The sequence below is a fragment of the Vespula vulgaris genome, chromosome 12, assembly GCF_905475345.1.
Source record: "Vespula vulgaris chromosome 12, iyVesVulg1.1, whole genome shotgun sequence".
Taxonomy (NCBI): Eukaryota; Metazoa; Arthropoda; class Insecta; order Hymenoptera; family Vespidae; genus Vespula; species Vespula vulgaris.
Genome location: NC_066597.1, coordinates 553,058 through 573,504, shown reverse-complemented (window position 1 = coordinate 573,504; position 20,447 = coordinate 553,058). Strand labels below are relative to the sequence as shown.

Below are 20,447 nucleotides of genomic sequence, written 5' to 3'. Positions count from 1 at the left end.
CATCTGCAATTCTTATCGTTATCACATATTCAAACATTTGTTGATTCTTGCGTTAAATTTTAAATATTGAATGTTGTCATTATAAGTTTATTTGACTTCCTCATTTAAAAGAATATTTATGGAATTTGATATACATTGATATTAATTATTATTTTAAATTATAATGTTGTTTATTGATATAATATTAAATACACATAGTCAGAATTGTCATTGTATCATTGTACAAGCTGTTTCCGTTCGAATTGTATAACGTACTTCATATTTAACCATTTGAAAAGGTAATCATTTAATAATAATTCTTACATTACATTATATATCGATAGACGTAATTTTTATATTATTCTATCTAAAATCTGTACATTATGCATAACGTGCGTGCGAGTTGGTTTTGAAAAATCAATACTTCATTTATACTTACAATGAATTGAATTCGTTTTATATCATTAAAATTTTATATATTTAATTTGGGGAAAAAATAACAGAAATTATAACAAGACAAAAAATATTTGATTCAAATCAGATACCATTAATTTATTTTTAATATCATTATGTGTTGTGTTATTAATAAAAGTAACAATATATTTATATGTAGGGTATACTATCGATAAAAATAATCAAAGAATTTACTTTAAACATCAAATAAAGAGTTACATTTAAGTGTTACATATATTATTTACTCATTACATATATTTATGGAATCATTTTATGAGGTTAACCATAAAAATATATGAAAGTTTACTTATATATCATATAAAAGAAATATTACTTGTAATAAGATTTTATATAAAGCTAAAAGATATGAATATTTTTATGATTTCAATAATATCACATTTATTACTTTTTATTTTTGGAGATTAATTATCTTCTAAAAAAATATTAAAGCAAAAAGTGCAAGATCATTAAGTGAATATTTGTGACATTAACGTTATTTATCTTTTTGTTATTTTCCTTCTATAACACTTGACACTTTTTATCTACAAAGTGTTGCATCTAGCTGTACGAGCCAAGGTAATAATAATTTAATTTTTCGTCTATAATTTGAATCTTTTGAAACAGGATTTTTTTCTAAATACACAGTTTGTAACTTTTTGTTAGCTACTAAACTCTCCACAGTTACCCAGTCTTCGATCTCATTATTATTCACCTGTAAATTCATTTCAAAATGAAAAAAATGGATCATATGAATGAATATTAGTAATTATCTTTATTATTTCTTACCCAAAATTCCTCTAAATTTTGAAGATGTTGAATATTCTCTATTTTTTTAATTTTATTGTTTGTCAGGTCCAAAGTTGTCAAATTTGGACAATTTTCTAAGCCTTCTATACATATTATTCCATTTTCGGATAAATATAATTGATCCAACTTTGTTAATTCTCCTAAATTTTCAATTTTTGTTATACGATTACTTTGTAGACTTAACAATTGGAGACTTTGTAAGCTTTCCAGATTTTGTATTTTAGATATTTTATTTTTGCCGAGAAATAAATTTATTAAATTTGTTAAATCATCTAAGTTTACAATCTCTCGTATTTTATTATCACCTAATTCCAGGGTGGTAAGATTTTTTAAATGTGCAAGATTTTCAATATATATAATTTTATTTGACGATAAGAATAATTTACGTAAATTCAATAAATTATTTAATCCTTCAATTTTTTTTATACGATTAAAAGAAAGATCCAAAAGCCTGAAAAATATAATAACAGATTCGATTAAAAAAAAAATTGATACTTTCTAATGAAAATATGATACGATATTAAACCAACTTACTCAAGATTTACAAGAGCATCTAAATTTTCTATTATAGTAATTTGGTTATCTCTAAGCTCTAATTCAACCAAAGTAGAGAGAGTATCAAGGTTTTCAATCTTCTTAATTAAATTCCATGTAAAACATAATTTTCGTGTTTTTGTCAATGGCTCCAAATTCTCTAATTTTGTAAGCCTTGAATGATTGAAGTCTAATTCCTAAAATAATATATTATATAGTATATGTATATATAGATATATATAAATATATATATATATATACTTTGTTTTTTTACTGTTTGTTCAAATACACACTTCGCTATCAGGATCTATAATGAGAATCTTTTCTGTCTCTTCGGTCTCCGCATCATCATCTTGTTCCATTTCAACTGATCCTTCACTCCTGTCTTCTTCTAAAAAATATATTTTATAATATAACCTAAAATATATATTTGTTATAAAATTGTCAGTTATTAAAGTAAACTTTACCATTGTTAGCCATTCTCGATCTTATTTATGAGTGCAATAATATACTTTTTTTCTTAAGACTGATAAAATGCGTTTGTTTAATTATAAACTAAATAATCTTTCAGCATTAGCTTCGCAACTTCATAAGATTGAAACAGAAAGCTGAAAATAATTCACTAGATCGTGTAGGTTTATACACTAGTTATTCTGTAACAAGTGCAAACACAAAAAGATTATAACAATTAAACAAATGATATATTTGAATATGTAATTAAAGCATTGTTTTTAAAGCATATTAAAAACAATAATCTCAAAAGTAAACAATTGTAAACATCGATTTTTTGACGTATTGAAAAACTTGCCATTAATGCTATTAAAAAATATTATCAAGTTTTTTTTTATAAATTTTAATCTCATGATTGTAATTTATTACTAATTATTTATGAAAAATATTCACTATGAAATGGTCTAATGGTCATAAATTTAAAATAAGATAAAATATGCAGCAATACGATTGAGATATTTGTATATTAATTTTAATTAATGGGATTATTATATATTAAACTACATAATATACGGTTTATCAATTAAATTTATAAATTACATATGTATATGTAACCAATAAAAACTTTCCAATTTATTGTTGCAGTTGATATTTGAAAGATGGTAATCGTGAGTAGTGGTATTTTTAAGTATTCTTAACTGAAGCTTCGGTGTGTCGAATCGTGAATTTATTGTTGTCCAATTTAGCACGAAAATTACATTTTTGATAATTTTTATGCATTTAAAGTTTGAGAAAGAATTCAGTCACGTTGTTTTATTTCATTTTATTTTATTTTTTAACTTTGTCCTCTCATTTCTAATTATTACAAATGGTTTAGAAGTTTGTGTAGATTATCTGACGATTGTGCTTGTTCTTTGCATGCAGGGTGTCTATTCACGGCGATTCCATAGCAAATGGACATTTGCATATTGCAGTTATGTGCTTCCATTGTGAAAACATAATTGTTTTATGGTGATAATATGTCAAAATCAAACATAAGGAAGATAACAGTTGACCCTACGAAATGTAATACTGACTCTCGTCGACCCAGTGTGTTCGAAAGGTTGGGGACCAAACCAGCAGTCACAGCAACAGGTCAAAATACATCTGATTACTGCAGGAATTGGGCATTGAATGGCAGCTGTTCATACGGGAAAAATTGCAAGCAAGTACACGTTTCATGTATTCTCTATGAAGGAAGAAGATTAAAAAATCTATATTGGTGTGCAATGATCAAGGTGCTGCACATTGTTCTTAGATATCTCTTGCAGCTTCTATCTCTTCTGCATCGTATTTAAAAACATTTATAACTTCAAATGGAAAATCAACATCGCGACATAGAACAAATATAATTTCTTTTTCTTTCGCTTCATGAATAGGTATGCAAACACTCACACACTGATAAGTCCATCCAAGCGAGCGAAGAAGGATAATGCAATTTCAAATACTACAGGGGTAAGAACATCTATGAAATCGTTACGCAGATTTTATTTTATTCTATCGTTATCTCGAATTTTTTAATATCTGTCATTTCTACCTATTTCATCTCTTCTATTTTTTAGCTTGTTGAGGACCCATTTAAACGACTAACTTCTAAAATTGTAAAGAAACCATCGCATAGTCCTGATTTGAATTTAGAGGAGTGGAATCAAACAGATCTAGAATACGAAGACGAGAAAGTTTTAGAAAGGCGTAGGCAGCTTCTACAACGAGAATTAGAAATACAAATGAAGAAAGATAAAGAAGTTCATGGCAAAGAAAAAGTTAGACAGAAAAAAAAAGCAATGAGTTCATCATCAAGTTCACGTACCTCGAGTACATCTAGTAGTAGCAGCAGTTCTAGCAGCGAAGATTCTTCATCTAGTTCTACATCAGATTCGCGAAAAAAAGTTAAAAAAATGAAATTGAAGCGACATCATAGTGCTTCTACGGACTATGATGAAGAAAAGGAAAGAAGAAGAAAGTAAGTCTTTAATCGTTTATATCTTGTCAAATAATATCAGATATTTTGTCAAATAATTTCAGGTAGATGTATACATGTAATTCCCTTGTTATTAATGTTTTTAAATTAATGTAGACTGAAGATAAAAAGACTTGGGACAAAAAATGAAAAACCTGTGACTAAGAAAAAACGTAAAATCGATGCAGGTTCTATAAAAAAAGATATTTCTGTAAGAACAAATAAAAAGTGTGCATCAACTTCTTCCTCTTCGAGAAAACATTCAACTGGCAGTCGTGTCAGATCTCCCACAGTACAGGTTTCTTCATCGGCAGTTGCATCAACTCCTCCTACGTTATTGGGATCGTCGGTATCGGTAGCTCATCATTTACCATCGAATAAAACAAGAGAAAGAAATAGAAGTGATTCGCCTAAAATAATAAAAGGTAGAGAGTCGGAGAAGGATGATAGACATTATAAAAAGTTGAGAGATACGGATGATGTGCCATCTAAAGAAAATATTAAGAACAAGTCATTTGAAAAGTTGAAAGAACAAGACAAAGAGAAAAATCGAACACTCGATGAAAAAATGAAAACTGACGATAGATTGAAGGCAAAATGCAAAGAAAAAGATGTGAGATCAAGAACTCCGTCGATTTCGGAAAGAACGAAGCATCAATATAATAAGGAAACCGTATCCACAAAATCACGCCGTAGCCGTACACCTGAAAAACCATCAAGATCAAAACGGGAAGTAACTCCCTCGAGAAATCAAGAGAGACTTTCATCTTCGAGCAGATCAAGAGATGTCGAAAAGAAGGATCGTGAGAATCATAAGAACGATAAAAATAAGGATAGAGAAGAAATTAGGAAAAGCGAACAAGGAAAGCAAAGACAATCTTCTAGCCAAGATGAGGCACATCGTAAAAACGTTAATAAAGATTTTGACGAGAAATCCTATTTGAATGACAAAACGCGACAAAAAAGCAGGGAATGTCGCGACAAAGATCATGCGAGAGACGAACGAAACCATACAAGATTTAGCCGTGATCAACGCGATCCCCAACGTGATAAAGAAAAGGACGATACTCAGGAGCGTTGTCGAGAGAGACAAAGGGATAGAGATCGCGAACGTGATAGAGAACGTGAACGGGAACGTGATCGGGATCGTGAAAGAGATCGCGAACGGGAACGCGAGAGAGATCGTGAGAGGGATCGAGATCGAGACAGAGAGCGCGATAGAGATAAGGAGCCTATCAAAACGAGAGACAGAGATGTTTCATCTTTGGTGCCATCGGCATCGATAAGTTTAACAGCGGACAAAAATTCACGGTACGCTCGAGATAAAGAACGAATCGCGGGAAAAGAAAGCGCGTATGAAAAAGCCAGCACGCGTGATCGTAGAAGTGACAGGGAACGAGAACGATCCGAGACTAAAGCTCTTAACGAACGCGATAGAACTTCTTCTCAGCGCTTTGATACAAGATATGATAGAAATGGTGCCGATAAAGATGCATTAAATCGGAAAGCTACCAATTCACCACGAGATCGCGTTGATCGCTTTCCGCGAGAAAGATCGTTGGATAAAGTCCCTCTTCTTGAAAAAACTGTGCATCCACCTTCGACAGCATCGTCTGTCCCATTGTTACCACCGGTTCCTCCATCCACAACTTCATCTTCATCAGCAGTAGCAATAACACCTGCGTTATCTGCTTCACGCGATCACTTGATCGATAGAGTGGACTCGGCGCATTACGAAAGAGATAGACATCGAAGATTTAGTACAAGGTACGAACGTGGGCATGGCTCTGAACACGATAGGAAGGAGTCAAGAGTCACGCCAACTAAAATTGACCGTGTAGTGGAAAGGAGAGATGCTAGCCCACGTCGAGCAATTGAAATTGAAAGAAGCTTTAATAGAAATTATGGAAGGCTCGGAGCGGATCATTGGGAGGATCAGGAAGAATCTAATCCACATTTAGATTATCGAGATCATCATGCGCACGAGGACGACAGAAGAAAAATAATTGATGGTAGAAGATACGAAAGCCCGTTCGACGAAAGACGAGGGATTCGCGAGGAAAGATCGAGAGATTCTAGATATGTTGTACAAACTGGCGATAGACCCTCATTCGACGATCATCGCCATCATCATCATCATCACAGACATCCCATTTATAGTGGAGAAAAACTACGTAGCGGTGGTAGCGCATTGAGGTATTTTTTATTTGTTTTCTATCTCGTATTATGTAACGGAATTCAATAGAATAAGTATTTATCTCTATACGGAATTTGCATTATAGAGATGAAGCTGTACCCAATGACGATTGGGAAGCACATCACCGAGAAGTTGAACATGGCCGAGATAGATCTTACACAGCTGTTGATTGGGAGGAGAGAGAATGGAGAGCAAGAGCGTTGTGGGGTAGTAGGGACAGTCTTCCACGTTCGGAGGCTCATGATGATGAATGGGCCGCGCGATATGAAAATTCTTTATCTGATTGGAAAGCTAATGAAAATCGAAAATGGGATAATCAAGCTGTACATATTCGAGGTCACTACAGAAATGAGCGATCTAAAGAAGTTGAATTAGGAGAATCAACATCGCACAAGTATTATAATATTTTACTTGTCAATAATTAATTTAATTTTAACATTAATGATTAATATTTAATTTTTTTCTTTAATTATATTACAGTAAAAGACGTCCATATACGAATCCAGAAGTCAGGGAAGAATGCCCAGTTCATACCTCTAAACAAGTATCTCTCTATGGTAGTATGAAGGAAGAGCCCATTAATAAAAAATTAATGGAACTTGCTGAAGGCAGGTTACATACAAATCGGGAGAAATCTGTAGAGATATATCAGAAAAAAAATGCACCAAAAGAGAAATCTGAAGTGAAGGAAACGCATTTACCAGAACCGAAACGTTCTTGTATCGAAGAATCTTTACAAACTCTACATACAGAAAGTGACCTTAGCGACATCAGCGATGATCCTGATGATATTTTGAATATGGAGGAAGAAATAACGGTATGTAATGTAGTTTAGCTTAATTTGTATAAACTACATCTAAAGTAGAATAAATTAAAATTCATGCATTTTTTTACATGATGCATTCAGGATGCCGAATCGAACAAATTACGATTAACTAAAAAAACGCCTGATATTGCACAAAAAGAACAGCAATCTATCACTCAAGAAACAACTCAACCATCGCCTAAAGAATCTATAGAAGATACCGTATTCAATGCAAAAGGAAAGGATAATACTGTTACTATGGCATTTAGGTAATGAAACAATTTCGCGAAAATCTTATACAAACTTAAATTCGTATTTAATGAGTCACCGATAGTTATACTAATTTATTATGCAGAAATATGGACGATGAAAATATGGAAACAATGGACTTTGAAGAAATATCCGATGGTGAATTAGAAGAGGATATTAAAACAAGTGGTAAAGGTTTAGGTGATGCTTTAGGTGTTGACTGGGAAAGCTTTGTAAAAGAGATGCAACCGCGTCGACCTTTGTCGTCTGGGCAACATAATGCAGAAAATCGTTGGCAGTGTAAAGCAATTTTTCACAGAATTGGTATATCTTTCAAATATGCTGGTGAAGATACTATTAATAAATTCTCCCAAAAATATGGAAAAGAAGGTCAGTTATATAAAAAGCTTTAAACTCGTATAAATAATATATTTCCGTAGATTGATTACTTATACTGTTCTCGTATTTTTTAAATAGATCATACTGATTTATTCTTGGATAATGTAGCATTAGTTCACACGGCATTAACCAGAAATGAATTTTTACGTAATCTTAGTAACAATCTGCTGCCGTCCATGGATGACTTGGTATACAGGTAAGAAAAATATATATATGAATTATAAGATATTTGTACAATTGTGCATACACACAAACTATCTTTGTCCTTTTTATGTTCGCTATTATGATCTCTTTTGCAGACATGAAAATACAAGCAATGACGATTTGGAATATGATATAGAAGCTCTAAAGCCATGTACAACATTATACGAAACAGCAAAATGTTTGTTACAGCAAGTAATTTGAAACGCTCTACTATTTGCTGGGCATAACTCTTAGTGTAAATTTGTATCACTTATACTTTTCATGCGCAACGTGAAAATATACGCATGTATCATTGTTTATTAATCGGACTCAGTATTAATAAGCATTGTGCAATGAGCACTAAGCAATAAGCTTGCGATGAAAAAATTCTTTACACGAACAGACAATATAGGAAACTAGACAGAGAATAAATTTTACAAAGCTAAGAAATGAAAATGTCTTTCTTTCAAATATGTCGATACAAATATATTAATACGAAGAAATGTCTAGCCGTATTATCGCTAGAACTGTAATTTTGAAAATCATTATCTGTTCTATAGTCCGCTGTAACATGTATCGTTATGTGCAAAAATTGAATTGATAACACAAAGAAATATAACAAGGCCTGATTGAATATATTAATATCACACATGTATACAGAATTTTATGAATATGAAAAATTCCTTTACCATTTATTTAATTCGATGTAATAATAAGATCGTTGATATATCGTGTATCAAAGAATTGAAGTAATATATTTTCCTATTTAATTTAATAACATATAATAAGATAACAAATAATGTGTCTTTCCTATGTTTCAGTCAGAACATAGTCTGCTACTAAACGTAGAATTGCTCTAGTAAAAGAATCGTGGATTATAGAATTGTTTGAAGTAATACATACTTTGATATGTAAGCATCAGCAGTTATCGTTTAAGAAAGTTGTTGCTACAACATCGTTTTGAAAAATATTAATAACTTCGTTTAAGAGCGATTCATTATCTTCGATGTTCATCTAATAAATGAACTATAATCAGTCACCAAACGAAACGACAAGATTGTAATATCATAAATTGACATACCGTTTTAAAAAGCATCAACCTTTCTTCTTTAAAATCGTTTCTTCCTTGAAAGCGTCGTAGTTGTTCTTTGGTGGTACAGTACAATTCATAGAGAAGTAAGCCTCAAATTTTGAAAAACATTATATAAATTTATCTCTCCTGTTCAATTTGTAAAGGTATTATTTAATGTTATACTTCACTACCTCTTTTTCTACATTGTCCACAGCCCAAGATATTTAAAATTGATAACAAGTCTGTGCAGAAGGAAGATTTAATAGCTAGTTCAGCATCTGTTAAATCTAGATTAATATAAATATGTTGAACCTCTTCATATTGAAGAATACCAAAGTTATATTACATTATACGGTTTGATTCTTTAGGAAACATATGCATATAATTGTATTTAGAATATCACTATACCTTCCCATAACAGATCTTCAGTTTTACCGAAATAAGAAATAATACTATACTTTATATCTGCCATTAGATAATTGGATGGTGGAATTAAGATCGAAAGTTCTTTCTGTAAAAATTTTAATATTTCTCGGGGATGTTTGACTATATTTTCTTTTAGTATAGATGATAAACCAGAACGTATCGAATGAATCTAGGAATAGATAAACGAACATTATCGCATACAATTTCTAAAGCATAAAAAGGTAATTCTTATATAATGCAAATTGATATACTACGTTAGTTAAAAGAATAAACAAACTTGTCTTGATTTAATAATAGTTCGGCAACTGTTACACATCCAAGCGGATTCGTTGTTAAGAGGATCGCAAGGTAATAAAATACCAGAACAATAATCGCCTGCACAGTATAGTGCATTTAGTAATGATCCATGTTCCTGAAGGTATAAAGACAATATTTTAATATTTTTTATATAGATGGATATATATTACGCGACGATATTCCAAAAATATATTTACCGCAGGATCGCTACATCTACTACATCTACAAAAGAAATTCTTTGTAATGCTTAAAACTTGTCTTCTTAAAATGGTATCCCAAAAGAGATCAATATAAGTCATTGTAATTTCTTCCCCTGCGGAAATCGGACGGACAGCTATAACATAAAGCTGTTGCTGCGAATCGTAATGGTGCCTTGTGTTAGGTACGCAAGCATGATTTAGCAACGCTCCCATAGGATAAAGGCCGCGCAAACTCGTATAATGATCTTTATCTTGTACGACAATCGTTTCGAATGAATTTGTATTAAAAATTCCACTGACCATCATCATGAAATCAATTTCTTTGACTTTTGGAGCATTTTTTACGTTACTCCGAAGTAACGTGACCTTAAAAAAGATATAATTTCCTTTTACATTTCTTAGAAAGAGAAAAAGGTAGCGAATGCGTACAAAATAAGTGGATATCTTTCTACAGTGATTTCCACTATTATTCCTTTTTATTTTGCTTTTACCGAAACTACAAAAAGTCACTTTTGGATGATTTTAATTTAATTTCAGATTAAATGATACGATTTGACTTTCTTGACAATATACAAATACATTTGCTACATTTATATGCGTACCTCACAATCATTATTCAAGTTTTGATGACATTGGAATATAGCCAAGACATCGCGTTGCTCATCGTCAAGCGAAATTGCTCTTACTGCCAAAAGTGCACGTAATAAATCCATAGACCAAGTCGTACCGCAAGTTGGCTCTAATTTTCTCAAATATTCACACTCGTGATCCATATGTTTCTTTGAATCCTCGCATATTTGAGAACATATAGGAAGACCGCATCCACGATCGCAAGGAAAAAGAGGACATTCGTTTTTGTAACAAGATACGCATAATGGCAAATACTTTTCGGAGTTTCGTGGTGATAGTAAAAGAGCATTGTCCACAAATATTAATTCTCCTGCCTCTATATCACGAGTTGCAAATAGTCCACGGCCTTCGAAAGATGAATAACCGACGGTCCAGCAAACCTGTGAATCGTCGGACAATAATTCATGTCTTTTTAAATGATTTTTCAAGACGGTTTCTGCTTTCTTTGGTTCCACAACACTCATGATACGAACTCTGAGAAAGACTAAAGAAAATGGAAGAACGATTCGAGTCACGGTTCTTATTCCAAGGTATAAACTTCTCGTCTGTGCATGATATCTTTGTGCACTATATATATTCTATAACGTTGCGTTCTTACATAATATATTTGTTTGTATATATCTTAAATGTCGTATATGTACACGAACTATTTCATCTTTTTCAGGGTCGCAATAAAACAACAATAAACAATCTATATTAAAGAATCGTGTTTAAGGTGATACAATAATTGTCATCATTGAATCACACACGCGAGAAAACTTATTGGAAAATATACGTAGATTTTAATATGAGACCGAGTTATGCTATTTTAAAATATAAGCTCCAGTTTCGTTTTTATTTAGTCGCTGAATTATATTAAATATCTAAAAGACGGAAGAGACTCTTTCGAGATCGCTCCTTTCGTATTCATTGGAATATGTATACGTAATTGATCGACCTTTATAAAAATGAGAATAGATATATGAATAAATGATAATTCTGGATTAAATAAGTCGATTCTGCGTATGAATAAAGAGAAAAGAGAAGATGATGATATAATTTCGTGTTAAGCGTAATTAATTATAAATTAATATTTTTCTAATAAAAGACGATTGTACATCGACAAGATTATCCTTACGCAGGCGTAAGCAATAAGTCGAAAGCCTTGTGTAGCTTTGCTGTTGCTAAGGCTACCGTTGGTAGCCGGTCAACGGCAGCAAATGGATCGGATGTATCGATGTCTAAATATACGTTTAGTACAGAATTTACATTTGTGCCAAGAGCACCATAAAAGTTTTTCATTTTTTTAAATTTCTTCCTTTCATCAATTCACTTGATAGATATGGGAAGGTAATTAAAAGAAAAAAGAAATATAAGCATGCATATAAATAAGGGTCATCGACCGAATTAATTTCACGTTGTTCTACAGGTGGGTACATGTTGCAAAGATATTAAATGATTTTTACGGGATCGTACTTGTCTTAGCAACTTGCGTAACAACATTGGTGATAGGCGAATCATTGATACAATCAAACTGTAGCATCGATCCCTGTATGTATGGAATTTGTTTGGATAACGACAACAGGTACTTTCTGTTTTGACAAGTTATTTAATTTATTAAATATTTTAATGAAATCATTTATTAAAAATCATATATCTTGTAATAACGAAAAAGATCTAACGGATAAAGAGTAAGGAATGACGAGAATTTTCAATGAATATCATCACACTTTGTATTATAATGATGATCTTTGGTTTTGTATTGTAAGCAGTAGCTCTTATTCGTGTTACTGTATCGATGGATATACCGGAATTAATTGCGAAATTAATTGGGACGATTGTTGGTCAAATCCTTGTCTCAATGGTGGAATATGTACGGATGCTGTGGCAGCTTACAATTGTACCTGTTCCGAAGGTTTCATAGGTACATAATTTAATTATTTCATCATATATATTTATTACAGTATATTCAGGTACAATATTTACAGGAATAAATTGCGAACAAAAATATAGCGAATGTGCGAATCAACCTTGTCTCAACAATGGTACCTGCCTCGATTACGATGGATTTATATGTCAATGTCCTGATGGATATTCAGGTAAAAAATGATCTATTCAATCGAAATAGATCATTTTTTTACAGACACCAATAATATGAACTATTTATTAGAGCTATTTATACATAGTTACAAAAAGAACTGTTTTTTATTAGGCGATTATTGTGAAATCGATGCTTCGGTCTGTAACGATACGATTTGTAAAAATTTCGGAGAATGCATCGAAGGACCAGGATTCTCTTTCTTTTGTCGATGTCCAGCAGGTGAATGTTTACAATATACAAGTGCGTATGCTAACAATATTTTCTTTATCTCATCTTTTTACAGGATGGACTGGTCGATTATGTGATGAAGATATTGACGAATGCGTTACTTCGCCATGCAAAAATGGTGGGCTTTGTATAAATGTTCCAGCTACTTACACGTGCGCTTGTTTATTCGGTAATCCTCTTTCAGAAATTTAAATTAATCGTTTTAAATTAAGGGCTTTCAAAGAAATATGAAAAGAAATAAAAGTATTATGTATTTTATAATAGGTTTTACCGGTAAAGATTGTGACAAAGTTATCTTACCCTGTGATCAAAATCTTTGTCAAAACGGCGCAGTGTGCTTATTAGAAGACAATAAATCAGTCTGTTACTGCGTACCTGATTATCACGGAACACTGTGCGAACTCAAATATGATGATTGCGAGTCAAAGTCAGCAAATTGCGAAAATGGTGGTACTTGTATCGATGGAATCAATAGTTACACCTGTGCTTGTCCTCCTGACTATAGCGGAATGATTTGCGAAGAGTACATTTTCTCATCGACATCAACATCGTTTATAACAAAAAGTTCGATAGAAGTAAATGATAGTAGCGTTAAGTCAACCGATATGTCTTCATCGGAATCTACACCTACGTCTATGGGATTCACATCTACCAGTCCAAGCCTGTATCCTTACCCAATCACCACATTATCAACGACAATTTCTAAAACTATCGATCATTATACGAAATGGTATCCTTCGATAGAAACAACATCAGCTTCGCAGACAGATCGGAACGTAATCACGACCAGTACAGAAAATGCTTCATTTCTTACCGAAACACCATTGATTTTTGTACATATGTCAACTAAAAAAGATATTTCAGAGACTCACACTGTATCAGAAACACGGATTACCGAAGAAGAAACAATTCCTTCCACATCTGAGATTTCCATAGCGATAACAGAACCTATTAGTTATCATAACTTTACGGATGGTACAAAAATATCAGAAATTGATCAAGATAATATTACGGAATCATTTTCATCAATGTCAGCATCGACTTATCAACAAACGAGTAAAGAAATAAGTAGTACGCCACCATATACAACAAGTACAATTGGGTGAGGAAATATATCCGATATGTTTTGAAGAAAATTGACTCTGAAATTTCCGTAAATACAATTATTTTCCACAGATATCATCCAACAGTAGAAGTGACTGATTTTAATGATGTTAGGAACGATACAACTATCCGATCCAGCCGTTTATTTACTGATGCTACAACGGCATCATTAGATACTGATGATTTTCTGGGAAATACGACTTCAATACAAACTGTTTTTACAACGGAACCTGTAGAACCTCCGACTGTTTCCACGATTTCGGAAGGAGAATTGTCATCCACGTTGTCGTCAACGTCTGTTATTATTTCTAAAAGTTCAACAACGCAATCTCTGCAGTACAGCACTACTATGAGTACAATTGTAAATGCAAATCAAACTACAGTAAGTCTTGATCTTGAAAATAGTACATTACATACAAAATACGATCAAGTTCCCATTGCGACGGAACAATCGTCAACAAGTATTGAATGCAATGACAACTCTTGTGTAACTGGAACCAATATACCGTCTGCTCGCAATGTATCGGAAGTAAGTATTTAACGTTATAGGACGAATTGTTTTATCTTATAGCTGTTATATTTACTTATGCGCTTTTAGTGCAACTGTACAGAACACGAGGAAGAATGTAAAAGCATTAAAAGTGCGGCTTTTAATGGAAAGTCATATGCAAGACAGAGTATTAATATTAACATTAATAATGGTACTATGAGTCTTCGAATTTACGTAAAACTTCGAACCCGTTTCAAAAATGGTATAATATTTCATATATATTTTGACGATGAACGTTATGCTTTAATATATTTAGAAAGTAGTATATTGAAATTTCAATTCTCGTGTGGTTTGGAAACGATGTTACTTGGCGAGATTGATTCTGCCATTAATAATGGATTTGAAGCGGAGATCGATATGAGGTAGAATATTATCGATTTGTTGTTACTTACATAAGACAAACAAAAACATGTAAAATTTCGTTATTTTCTTTTAGATTTGAATACTATATTATGAATAAAACTGATAAATGTTCCGCTAGATTGTTAGTAAATGGTACTACAGCCGTAAGCGGCGAACAAATGTTATCATTACGTGAAAAGTTTCCACATCGTGCTACTTTAAATTTAGGTGGCATACCATTGGCATTTTCCCATTATTTTCCTCGTGTAGCTATGGGATTTATTGGTTGCATGAACTCATTGACGGTACTAGATATAAATATACGATTACATTTATCATTTGTACAAATGTGAAATGCACTTTTCTTTTAACACTTCTATCGCTGAATTTGCTTGCGTGTTTTACATTTATGAATTGAAGATTTTGTAATTGAAGGTAAATGGTATCCAGAGAAATTTTATTCATGATTCTACAGAGACGTTTCAAATTGAAGAATGTACGTCATTCTTTTGCTTATCAAATCCATGTCAAAACTTTGGAGCATGTGAAGAAACAAATGGTGTCGTTCGTTGTCATTGCGTTGCGGGGTTAGTAATTAAATTTTAATTTGCATTTTTTCATCATGTCTAAATATTAAACGAAATATTTTTATATTTCATAATAAATTCACGTATATAATCCGATAGTTATACAGGGACATTATGTGAACGTTCAATATGCGACGAGAATCCTTGTTCGCTAGGTGCGACCTGTATAAGTTCACCCGGAACAGGTTTTATTTGCATTTGTCCTCTTGGAAATCATGGACTTTTTTGTGAAGAAGGTGATATGAAATATAACTCATAATTGTATTATAATTTGATGTTAATTACATCTATAATTCTATTTTTTTTTATCAAATATTTTTCAGATACCATTGTTATTCGTCCATCCTTTTCAACTCTGGTACCAGGTTTTTCATCATATATTGCTTATGGTGTTTCAAATTCGATAAGGGACACTATGGAACTTAAAATGAAACTCATTCCACATACTGTAGATCAAATATCTCTCATAGCTTATTTAGGGCAAAGTGGTTCACGTCAAGAAATATCAGATCATCTCTCTATAACGTATGTACGTGGTTATATCATGTTAACCTGGGATCTTGGTTCAGGTAAATCGATATTAACAACTAATAACGGCGTCGGAGCATATGCTCCTACTAGTGCAATTATCATTCATTTGTGCAGTGATATTTATGTAGGCGTACGCAGAATCTTCACAAAAACACCCCTAACTTCCGTATCAGCTGCAACTGGGCCAGGAATAAAAAGCCATAATCCACATACATTACATATTGGAAGAAAAGGGAGAGATGCATGGCTTGCTATTGATGGTACAGATAATGTTACTGGCCAGGCAGCTGGTGCTATGTCTCAACTTGATGTGTCTCCTATACTTTACATTGGTTTGCATCTTATTCTTTGTAAAATCTAATCTTTTATTTATACATATTTCAATTCTTTTCTAGATCTACTATTTGACATTTTCTAAGTGTTTTATAGGAGGTCACAAATCAAAAAATTTTGAAATGCTACCACATGATCTACCTTTACACACTGGTTTCTCCGGATGTATATTTGATATCGAATTACGTACGAAGGATACAGTCTTCCCTGTAACCAGTTCTAGTCCAGCTACTGGACGTGGCGTAGGAGAATGTCACCGTAACGAATGTATTCGTCATTCCTGTAAAAATGGTGCAGTATGCTTGAATCATGGTTCTACATATAGGTATTTACTATCTTTTGTAAAAATCGTTGCTTTAATATTTCATTTACCATGAATCATATAATCTATTTTTTAGTTGTATATGCACGAAGGATTGGACGGGTCCGGATTGTTCTGTAGCAGTGGAAAAACGTTTTTCTAGTAATTTATCAACCTGTCATATATCGAATTAATAAATAATTTCATAATGTCACATAAAAAGCTAAACATATTACTATTCTTCATATTTTATTAAATTATTACAAACCTTGTTGATATATTATCTTAAAGTACCAATAATTTAATATTCCACAGGAATAGTTAACTATTGAGAATTTTATTTCCTTTGGGTAGCGAAGTAACTAAGTATGAATTTAAATGTACAAATAGGACTGCAGCTGCCACACGAGATTGTAAATCGTATTTACTGAGATCATGAGACCATTCAATGTTTCCCCAGTGTGAAATCTATAAATTACATGCGATAATGGATATATTAAACTGCACTTGTAATACTTTACATTTTCAATAATAGTTATATAATACCTGATATATTTCTTCCAAGCGAGACAATTCTACAGCTTTCTCAACATCAATTACTCTTTCAATAGCAGCTAAAGTAAGAATCACTGATTTCAATGCATTAACTGCATATAAAAAACCTATATATTTCATAACTTATTATTAATTTATCATTTTTATAGTTATTAAAAACAAAATTGTAATATTTTACCATGAACAGCATTAAAATCATATGATGATAAATGTCTTGTTAAGACAGTTTTGGTTTCTATTGGCACCGTAGGTGTATCTATACTTTGGGTTTTAACAATATTTACTTTATAATGATCACAAAACCACTGTACTATAGGATCCCATTTTTCAACTTGTAACTTATATAGATCATCTATTTCCTATAATTATATATTTCTTAAACAACTCTTATGTCATATTATATGAAATAATTAATTTTTATATTATTTACTCACACTAGAATGAAATAAAATTGTATCTATTTCTAAACAATTTGTAATATAATTCACTATATCTAACTTGGTTTGATTGTTTGGATTATCCAGTACAGTATTACATAAAGCGGTCTGAAAAAAAAAGGAAATATAATAAACTTGAAACTTTAAAGTCAATTAAATGATGTTACAACTATTGCATAAACTCACCAAGTGCATATTTTCTTTTTCAATAATATCTTTTTGTGCGTCCCATTCTGTTGCCACTGCTAGAGCTAAACCTTTATTATTTACTTCAAATATTTTCCCTTTAGGTGTTTTGAGTTTTCTTTGATCCAAAGTTATTTCAAATTTTCCACCACTTGACAAAATGTTAGTTCTTCGATAAAATCTTTTTACAGTAGCTATAATAATAACAATGATATCTATATTAAATTCATAAAGTTATTAAAAAAATATAAAATTATTACATCTAAATCTTTTCAGTCTTACCCATGCTTCTTATTATCATAAAAGCTGCTGTAAATTGACGATATTTGAAGGAACTCATTTTTATAATGAATTTCAAATCTTACGATTTTTTTATGCTTCAAATTCTTTTCTGTGATATTTAATAAATATCTTTAACATTATAATTAAACCTAAATTGCGGTAAACGTATATAACCAATTGCGAATGTTTATAATCATAGAACAAATAATTATATGTTTTGTACAATATACAAAAACAGTAGTCTTTGAGAAAGAAGCTTAAATAAAAGATAATTTATAACTAGAAGGTCATTTACAACTTTGATTTTAAGTATTTAAAAATCATAAGATATTCTGCATAATTCTAATAACTTGAAACAATTATTCCGTTAATAATGTTTTTAAGTCATGACCATAGATATCAACATTAATATAGGAGGGTTAAATTTATATACAACAAGTATAAATAAAGAAGAATTTCTATTATAATCCACGTATCTGTGAATGCGCTAGTATCGCTTCTAAAAGCGCTATCTAGTGTTGACAATCCAGTTATTTGAATGACAAACTTTCGCTTTGTACAATAGTTTGGCTCCCCTGCAAAACCGTAATCAGCAGATTAGAGTTCATCTCAAGCGTGTCTGATATTTTCATGTGACTTTTTTACATCTGTATTATTTTTTCATATTAAATGGACTAAATAACAATGCGTAAGGGAAAGCTAAGTTTGTTGTTGTTTGTTACTCTATGTGCTGTAATTATACAAATTAACGCGGACAATGATGAAGTTCCATTAACCAAACTTGGTGCAAAAACAGGACCCACATTAAAATTCTTTTATTGGTAAGTATAGGAAAAATTTAATAATTAATAGAAATGGTGTGACCGATATTATTATATTTATTAAAGTTACCACAATGAATACGTAATGGAGTAAAATTTATCATTTGCGTCATAATATTTATTTTTATTGGATTGTTTACCTCTATATAAAAAAATCTGCATGTCATTGTTTATTGATTTAAGTACTATACAAAATATAATAACGTAAGAAACATTTAAGCACACTATTAAAATTCTTATATGTATTATTCATTTATAGATATTAGATATTTAGATCTATATTTGATTTATATTTGTTATCACAAATTACTTAATAATTTTAGTTATTCATGTGGATACAGAAAAGTTTATGAAGAATATGTCGGTATTCTACGACAAAAATATCCAGAATTACAGATTGACGGAGAAAACTTTAATCCTCCTGGATATAACATGTTGATAGCCAAAATTTTAGTAAATATATTATTTTCTTATCTTCCTTATATTTGATTTATACACAAATTTTAATTTGTAATTTTATTTAGGGAACAGCAAGAATTTTGATTATAGTTTTAATCATTAGCGGAGTTAACATATTTCAACGACTTGGTCAACCAGAACCATCATTATGGCGATGGTGCATTGACAATCGTTTTTATGCCTGTGTAATGATATTTTTTATTTCCAATGCAGTAGAAGGTCAGCTTATTTCATCAGGTGCATTTGAAATACATTTTAATGGTATGTGTACACGTGTAATTTATTTTCTAATCAGTATAGAATATTTTATATATATACTAAATTATAAGATCATATATATATATATATATATATATATATATATATATATATATATATCGCATTAACAATATTAATAATTTAATGAAATATTACAGATGTACCCGTATGGTCAAAACTTGAAACAGGAAGAATACCACAACCACCAGAATTGTTCCAGATAATTGAAACTCATCTGCATATGCAATTTCTGGATGTGGATGTTGGAAAGATTGGTTTTAATAAGTAATATCATATTATTATAGTTTATATACTGTATTAATTTAATTATTTTCATTATTGGGAATTTGCCTTTGGCAAAGTATGATACACTTGAATGATCTTGATTTATTTTTATGTATTGATAATTCGTTATGAATGTCTCCTACAACTAGTATGCTATGTAAGATAGAGAGTAAAAATCTATATATCTATAACATTCTAATAAAATAGTTACCAAAGCGACATTACAATAATGATCTACATCTGCTATTTTAATGTAAACATAATATTTCAACATAAATATTTAAAAAATCGTATATACATTCGTTCCTCACTGTATATGTAGTTGTCAATAGTTTGGTAACAAAATAGGAGTCCAACATAATCTTGTATATAAATAAAATAAAAGTATTGTAATAATCTTTTAAATGTAAGGAGTTGATAAACGTTTT

The 20,447-nt window shown here is 31.2% G+C and overlaps 6 protein-coding genes across 9 annotated transcripts; 3 read left to right on the top strand and 3 right to left on the bottom strand.

Annotated features, from left to right (window-relative positions):
* Nucleotides 1–554: 554 nt before the first annotated feature.
* Nucleotides 555–2,425, bottom strand: LOC127068057 (protein phosphatase 1 regulatory subunit 7-like). 2 transcript variants are annotated; one of them, XM_051003698.1, is made up of 5 exons: nucleotides 2,241–2,425; nucleotides 2,067–2,161; nucleotides 1,774–1,970; nucleotides 1,219–1,690; nucleotides 555–1,144 (listed from the first exon to the last, which is right to left on the bottom strand). In XM_051003698.1, exons 1-5 carry the CDS (start codon nucleotides 2,251–2,253, stop codon nucleotides 971–973), a joined length of 951 nt encoding a protein of 316 aa, XP_050859655.1. In that variant the 5' UTR covers nucleotides 2,254–2,425; the 3' UTR covers nucleotides 555–970. The 2 variants fall into 2 exon arrangements, with proteins under 2 accessions (XP_050859655.1, XP_050859654.1); XM_051003697.1 differs by having other exon boundaries at nucleotides 557–1,144; nucleotides 2,067–2,164; nucleotides 2,241–2,413.
* Nucleotides 2,426–2,913: 488 nt separating this feature from the next.
* Nucleotides 2,914–8,702, top strand: LOC127068016 (zinc finger CCCH domain-containing protein 13-like). Its single transcript, XM_051003582.1, has 10 exons — nucleotides 2,914–3,427; nucleotides 3,642–3,717; nucleotides 3,825–4,225; nucleotides 4,340–6,418; nucleotides 6,505–6,813; nucleotides 6,900–7,236; nucleotides 7,327–7,493; nucleotides 7,580–7,863; nucleotides 7,951–8,068; nucleotides 8,172–8,702. The coding sequence occupies exons 1-10, from the start codon at nucleotides 3,243–3,245 to the stop codon at nucleotides 8,275–8,277; spliced, it is 4,062 nt and encodes a 1,353-aa protein (XP_050859539.1). The 5' UTR covers nucleotides 2,914–3,242; the 3' UTR covers nucleotides 8,278–8,702.
* LOC127068036 (SET domain-containing protein SmydA-8-like) lies at nucleotides 8,670–11,345 on the bottom strand. The gene is made up of 7 exons (XM_051003628.1): nucleotides 10,653–11,345; nucleotides 10,048–10,416; nucleotides 9,831–9,965; nucleotides 9,536–9,722; nucleotides 9,319–9,414; nucleotides 9,137–9,237; nucleotides 8,670–9,069 (listed from the first exon to the last, which is right to left on the bottom strand). The coding sequence occupies exons 1-7, from the start codon at nucleotides 11,142–11,144 to the stop codon at nucleotides 8,974–8,976; spliced, it is 1,476 nt and encodes a 491-aa protein (XP_050859585.1). The 5' UTR covers nucleotides 11,145–11,345; the 3' UTR covers nucleotides 8,670–8,973.
* Nucleotides 11,062–17,251, top strand: LOC127068019 (protein eyes shut). Of its 2 annotated transcripts, XM_051003590.1 has the most exons (17): nucleotides 11,062–11,210; nucleotides 11,345–12,009; nucleotides 12,089–12,244; nucleotides 12,429–12,583; nucleotides 12,648–12,758; nucleotides 12,872–12,979; nucleotides 13,044–13,157; nucleotides 13,253–14,090; nucleotides 14,165–14,621; nucleotides 14,691–15,004; nucleotides 15,079–15,289; nucleotides 15,420–15,571; nucleotides 15,671–15,807; nucleotides 15,895–16,140; nucleotides 16,231–16,434; nucleotides 16,532–16,760; nucleotides 16,834–17,251. In XM_051003590.1, exons 2-17 carry the CDS (start codon nucleotides 12,002–12,004, stop codon nucleotides 16,928–16,930), a joined length of 3,537 nt encoding a protein of 1,178 aa, XP_050859547.1. In that variant the 5' UTR covers nucleotides 11,062–11,210; nucleotides 11,345–12,001; the 3' UTR covers nucleotides 16,931–17,251. The 2 variants fall into 2 exon arrangements, with proteins under 2 accessions (XP_050859547.1, XP_050859548.1); XM_051003591.1 differs by lacking the exons at nucleotides 11,062–11,210; nucleotides 11,345–12,009 and having other exon boundaries at nucleotides 12,103–12,244; nucleotides 12,335–12,583; nucleotides 15,895–16,434.
* LOC127068061 (ATP synthase mitochondrial F1 complex assembly factor 2) lies at nucleotides 16,444–18,565 on the bottom strand. 2 transcript variants are annotated; one of them, XM_051003707.1, is made up of 8 exons: nucleotides 18,197–18,565; nucleotides 17,915–18,108; nucleotides 17,726–17,836; nucleotides 17,470–17,650; nucleotides 17,283–17,398; nucleotides 17,005–17,204; nucleotides 16,808–16,911; nucleotides 16,444–16,715 (listed from the first exon to the last, which is right to left on the bottom strand). In XM_051003707.1, the coding sequence occupies exons 1-6, from the start codon at nucleotides 18,252–18,254 to the stop codon at nucleotides 17,058–17,060; spliced, it is 807 nt and encodes a 268-aa protein (XP_050859664.1). In that variant the 5' UTR covers nucleotides 18,255–18,565; the 3' UTR covers nucleotides 16,444–16,715; nucleotides 16,808–16,911; nucleotides 17,005–17,057. The 2 variants fall into 2 exon arrangements, with proteins under 2 accessions (XP_050859664.1, XP_050859665.1); XM_051003708.1 differs by having other exon boundaries at nucleotides 16,808–16,871.
* Nucleotides 18,566–18,753: 188 nt separating this feature from the next.
* On the top strand, nucleotides 18,754–20,429 carry LOC127068065 (thioredoxin reductase-like selenoprotein T homolog CG3887). Its single transcript, XM_051003713.1, has 4 exons — nucleotides 18,754–19,017; nucleotides 19,341–19,470; nucleotides 19,542–19,737; nucleotides 19,893–20,429. Exons 1-4 carry the CDS (start codon nucleotides 18,881–18,883, stop codon nucleotides 20,021–20,023), a joined length of 594 nt encoding a protein of 197 aa, XP_050859670.1. The 5' UTR covers nucleotides 18,754–18,880; the 3' UTR covers nucleotides 20,024–20,429.
* The last annotated feature ends 18 nt before the right edge of the window (nucleotides 20,430–20,447 follow it).

Coding starts and splice junctions, on each gene's coding strand:
- LOC127068019 (XM_051003590.1), top strand. Junction 12,759..12,871: donor ATGTCCTGATGGATATTCAG/GTAAAAAATGAT, acceptor GTTTTTTATTAG/GCGATTATTGTGAAATCGAT. Junction 16,761..16,833: donor AATCATGGTTCTACATATAG/GTATTTACTATC, acceptor TCTATTTTTTAG/TTGTATATGCACGAAGGATT.
- LOC127068057 (XM_051003697.1), bottom strand. Junction 1,691..1,773: donor GATGCTCTTGTAAATCTTGA/GTAAGTTGGTTT, acceptor TATATTTTTCAG/GCTTTTGGATCTTTCTTTTA. Junction 1,145..1,218: donor AAAATTTAGAGGAATTTTGG/GTAAGAAATAAT, acceptor ATGAATTTACAG/GTGAATAATAATGAGATCGA.
- LOC127068061 (XM_051003707.1), bottom strand. CDS start 18,254: ATGAGTTCCTTCAAATATCGTCAATTTACAGCAGCTTTTATGATAATA. Junction 17,399..17,469: donor TGATTTTAATGCTGTTCATG/GTAAAATATTAC, acceptor TGAAATATATAG/GTTTTTTATATGCAGTTAAT. Junction 17,205..17,282: donor GCTTGGAAGAAATATATCAG/GTATTATATAAC, acceptor TGTAATTTATAG/ATTTCACACTGGGGAAACAT.
- LOC127068016 (XM_051003582.1), top strand. CDS start 3,243: ATGTCAAAATCAAACATAAGGAAGATAACAGTTGACCCTACGAAATGT. Junction 3,428..3,641: donor TCATACGGGAAAAATTGCAA/GCAAGTACACGT, acceptor CTTCATGAATAG/GTATGCAAACACTCACACAC. Junction 6,814..6,899: donor GGAGAATCAACATCGCACAA/GTATTATAATAT, acceptor ATTATATTACAG/TAAAAGACGTCCATATACGA.
- LOC127068065 (XM_051003713.1), top strand. CDS start 18,881: ATGCGTAAGGGAAAGCTAAGTTTGTTGTTGTTTGTTACTCTATGTGCT. Junction 19,018..19,340: donor ACATTAAAATTCTTTTATTG/GTAAGTATAGGA, acceptor TAATAATTTTAG/TTATTCATGTGGATACAGAA. Junction 19,738..19,892: donor ATTTGAAATACATTTTAATG/GTATGTGTACAC, acceptor GAAATATTACAG/ATGTACCCGTATGGTCAAAA.
- LOC127068036 (XM_051003628.1), bottom strand. CDS start 11,144: ATGAGTGTTGTGGAACCAAAGAAAGCAGAAACCGTCTTGAAAAATCAT. Junction 9,415..9,535: donor TGAAGATCTGTTATGGGAAG/GTATAGTGATAT, acceptor ATATTAATCTAG/ATTTAACAGATGCTGAACTA. Junction 9,070..9,136: donor GGTTGATGCTTTTTAAAACG/GTATGTCAATTT, acceptor TTCATTTATTAG/ATGAACATCGAAGATAATGA.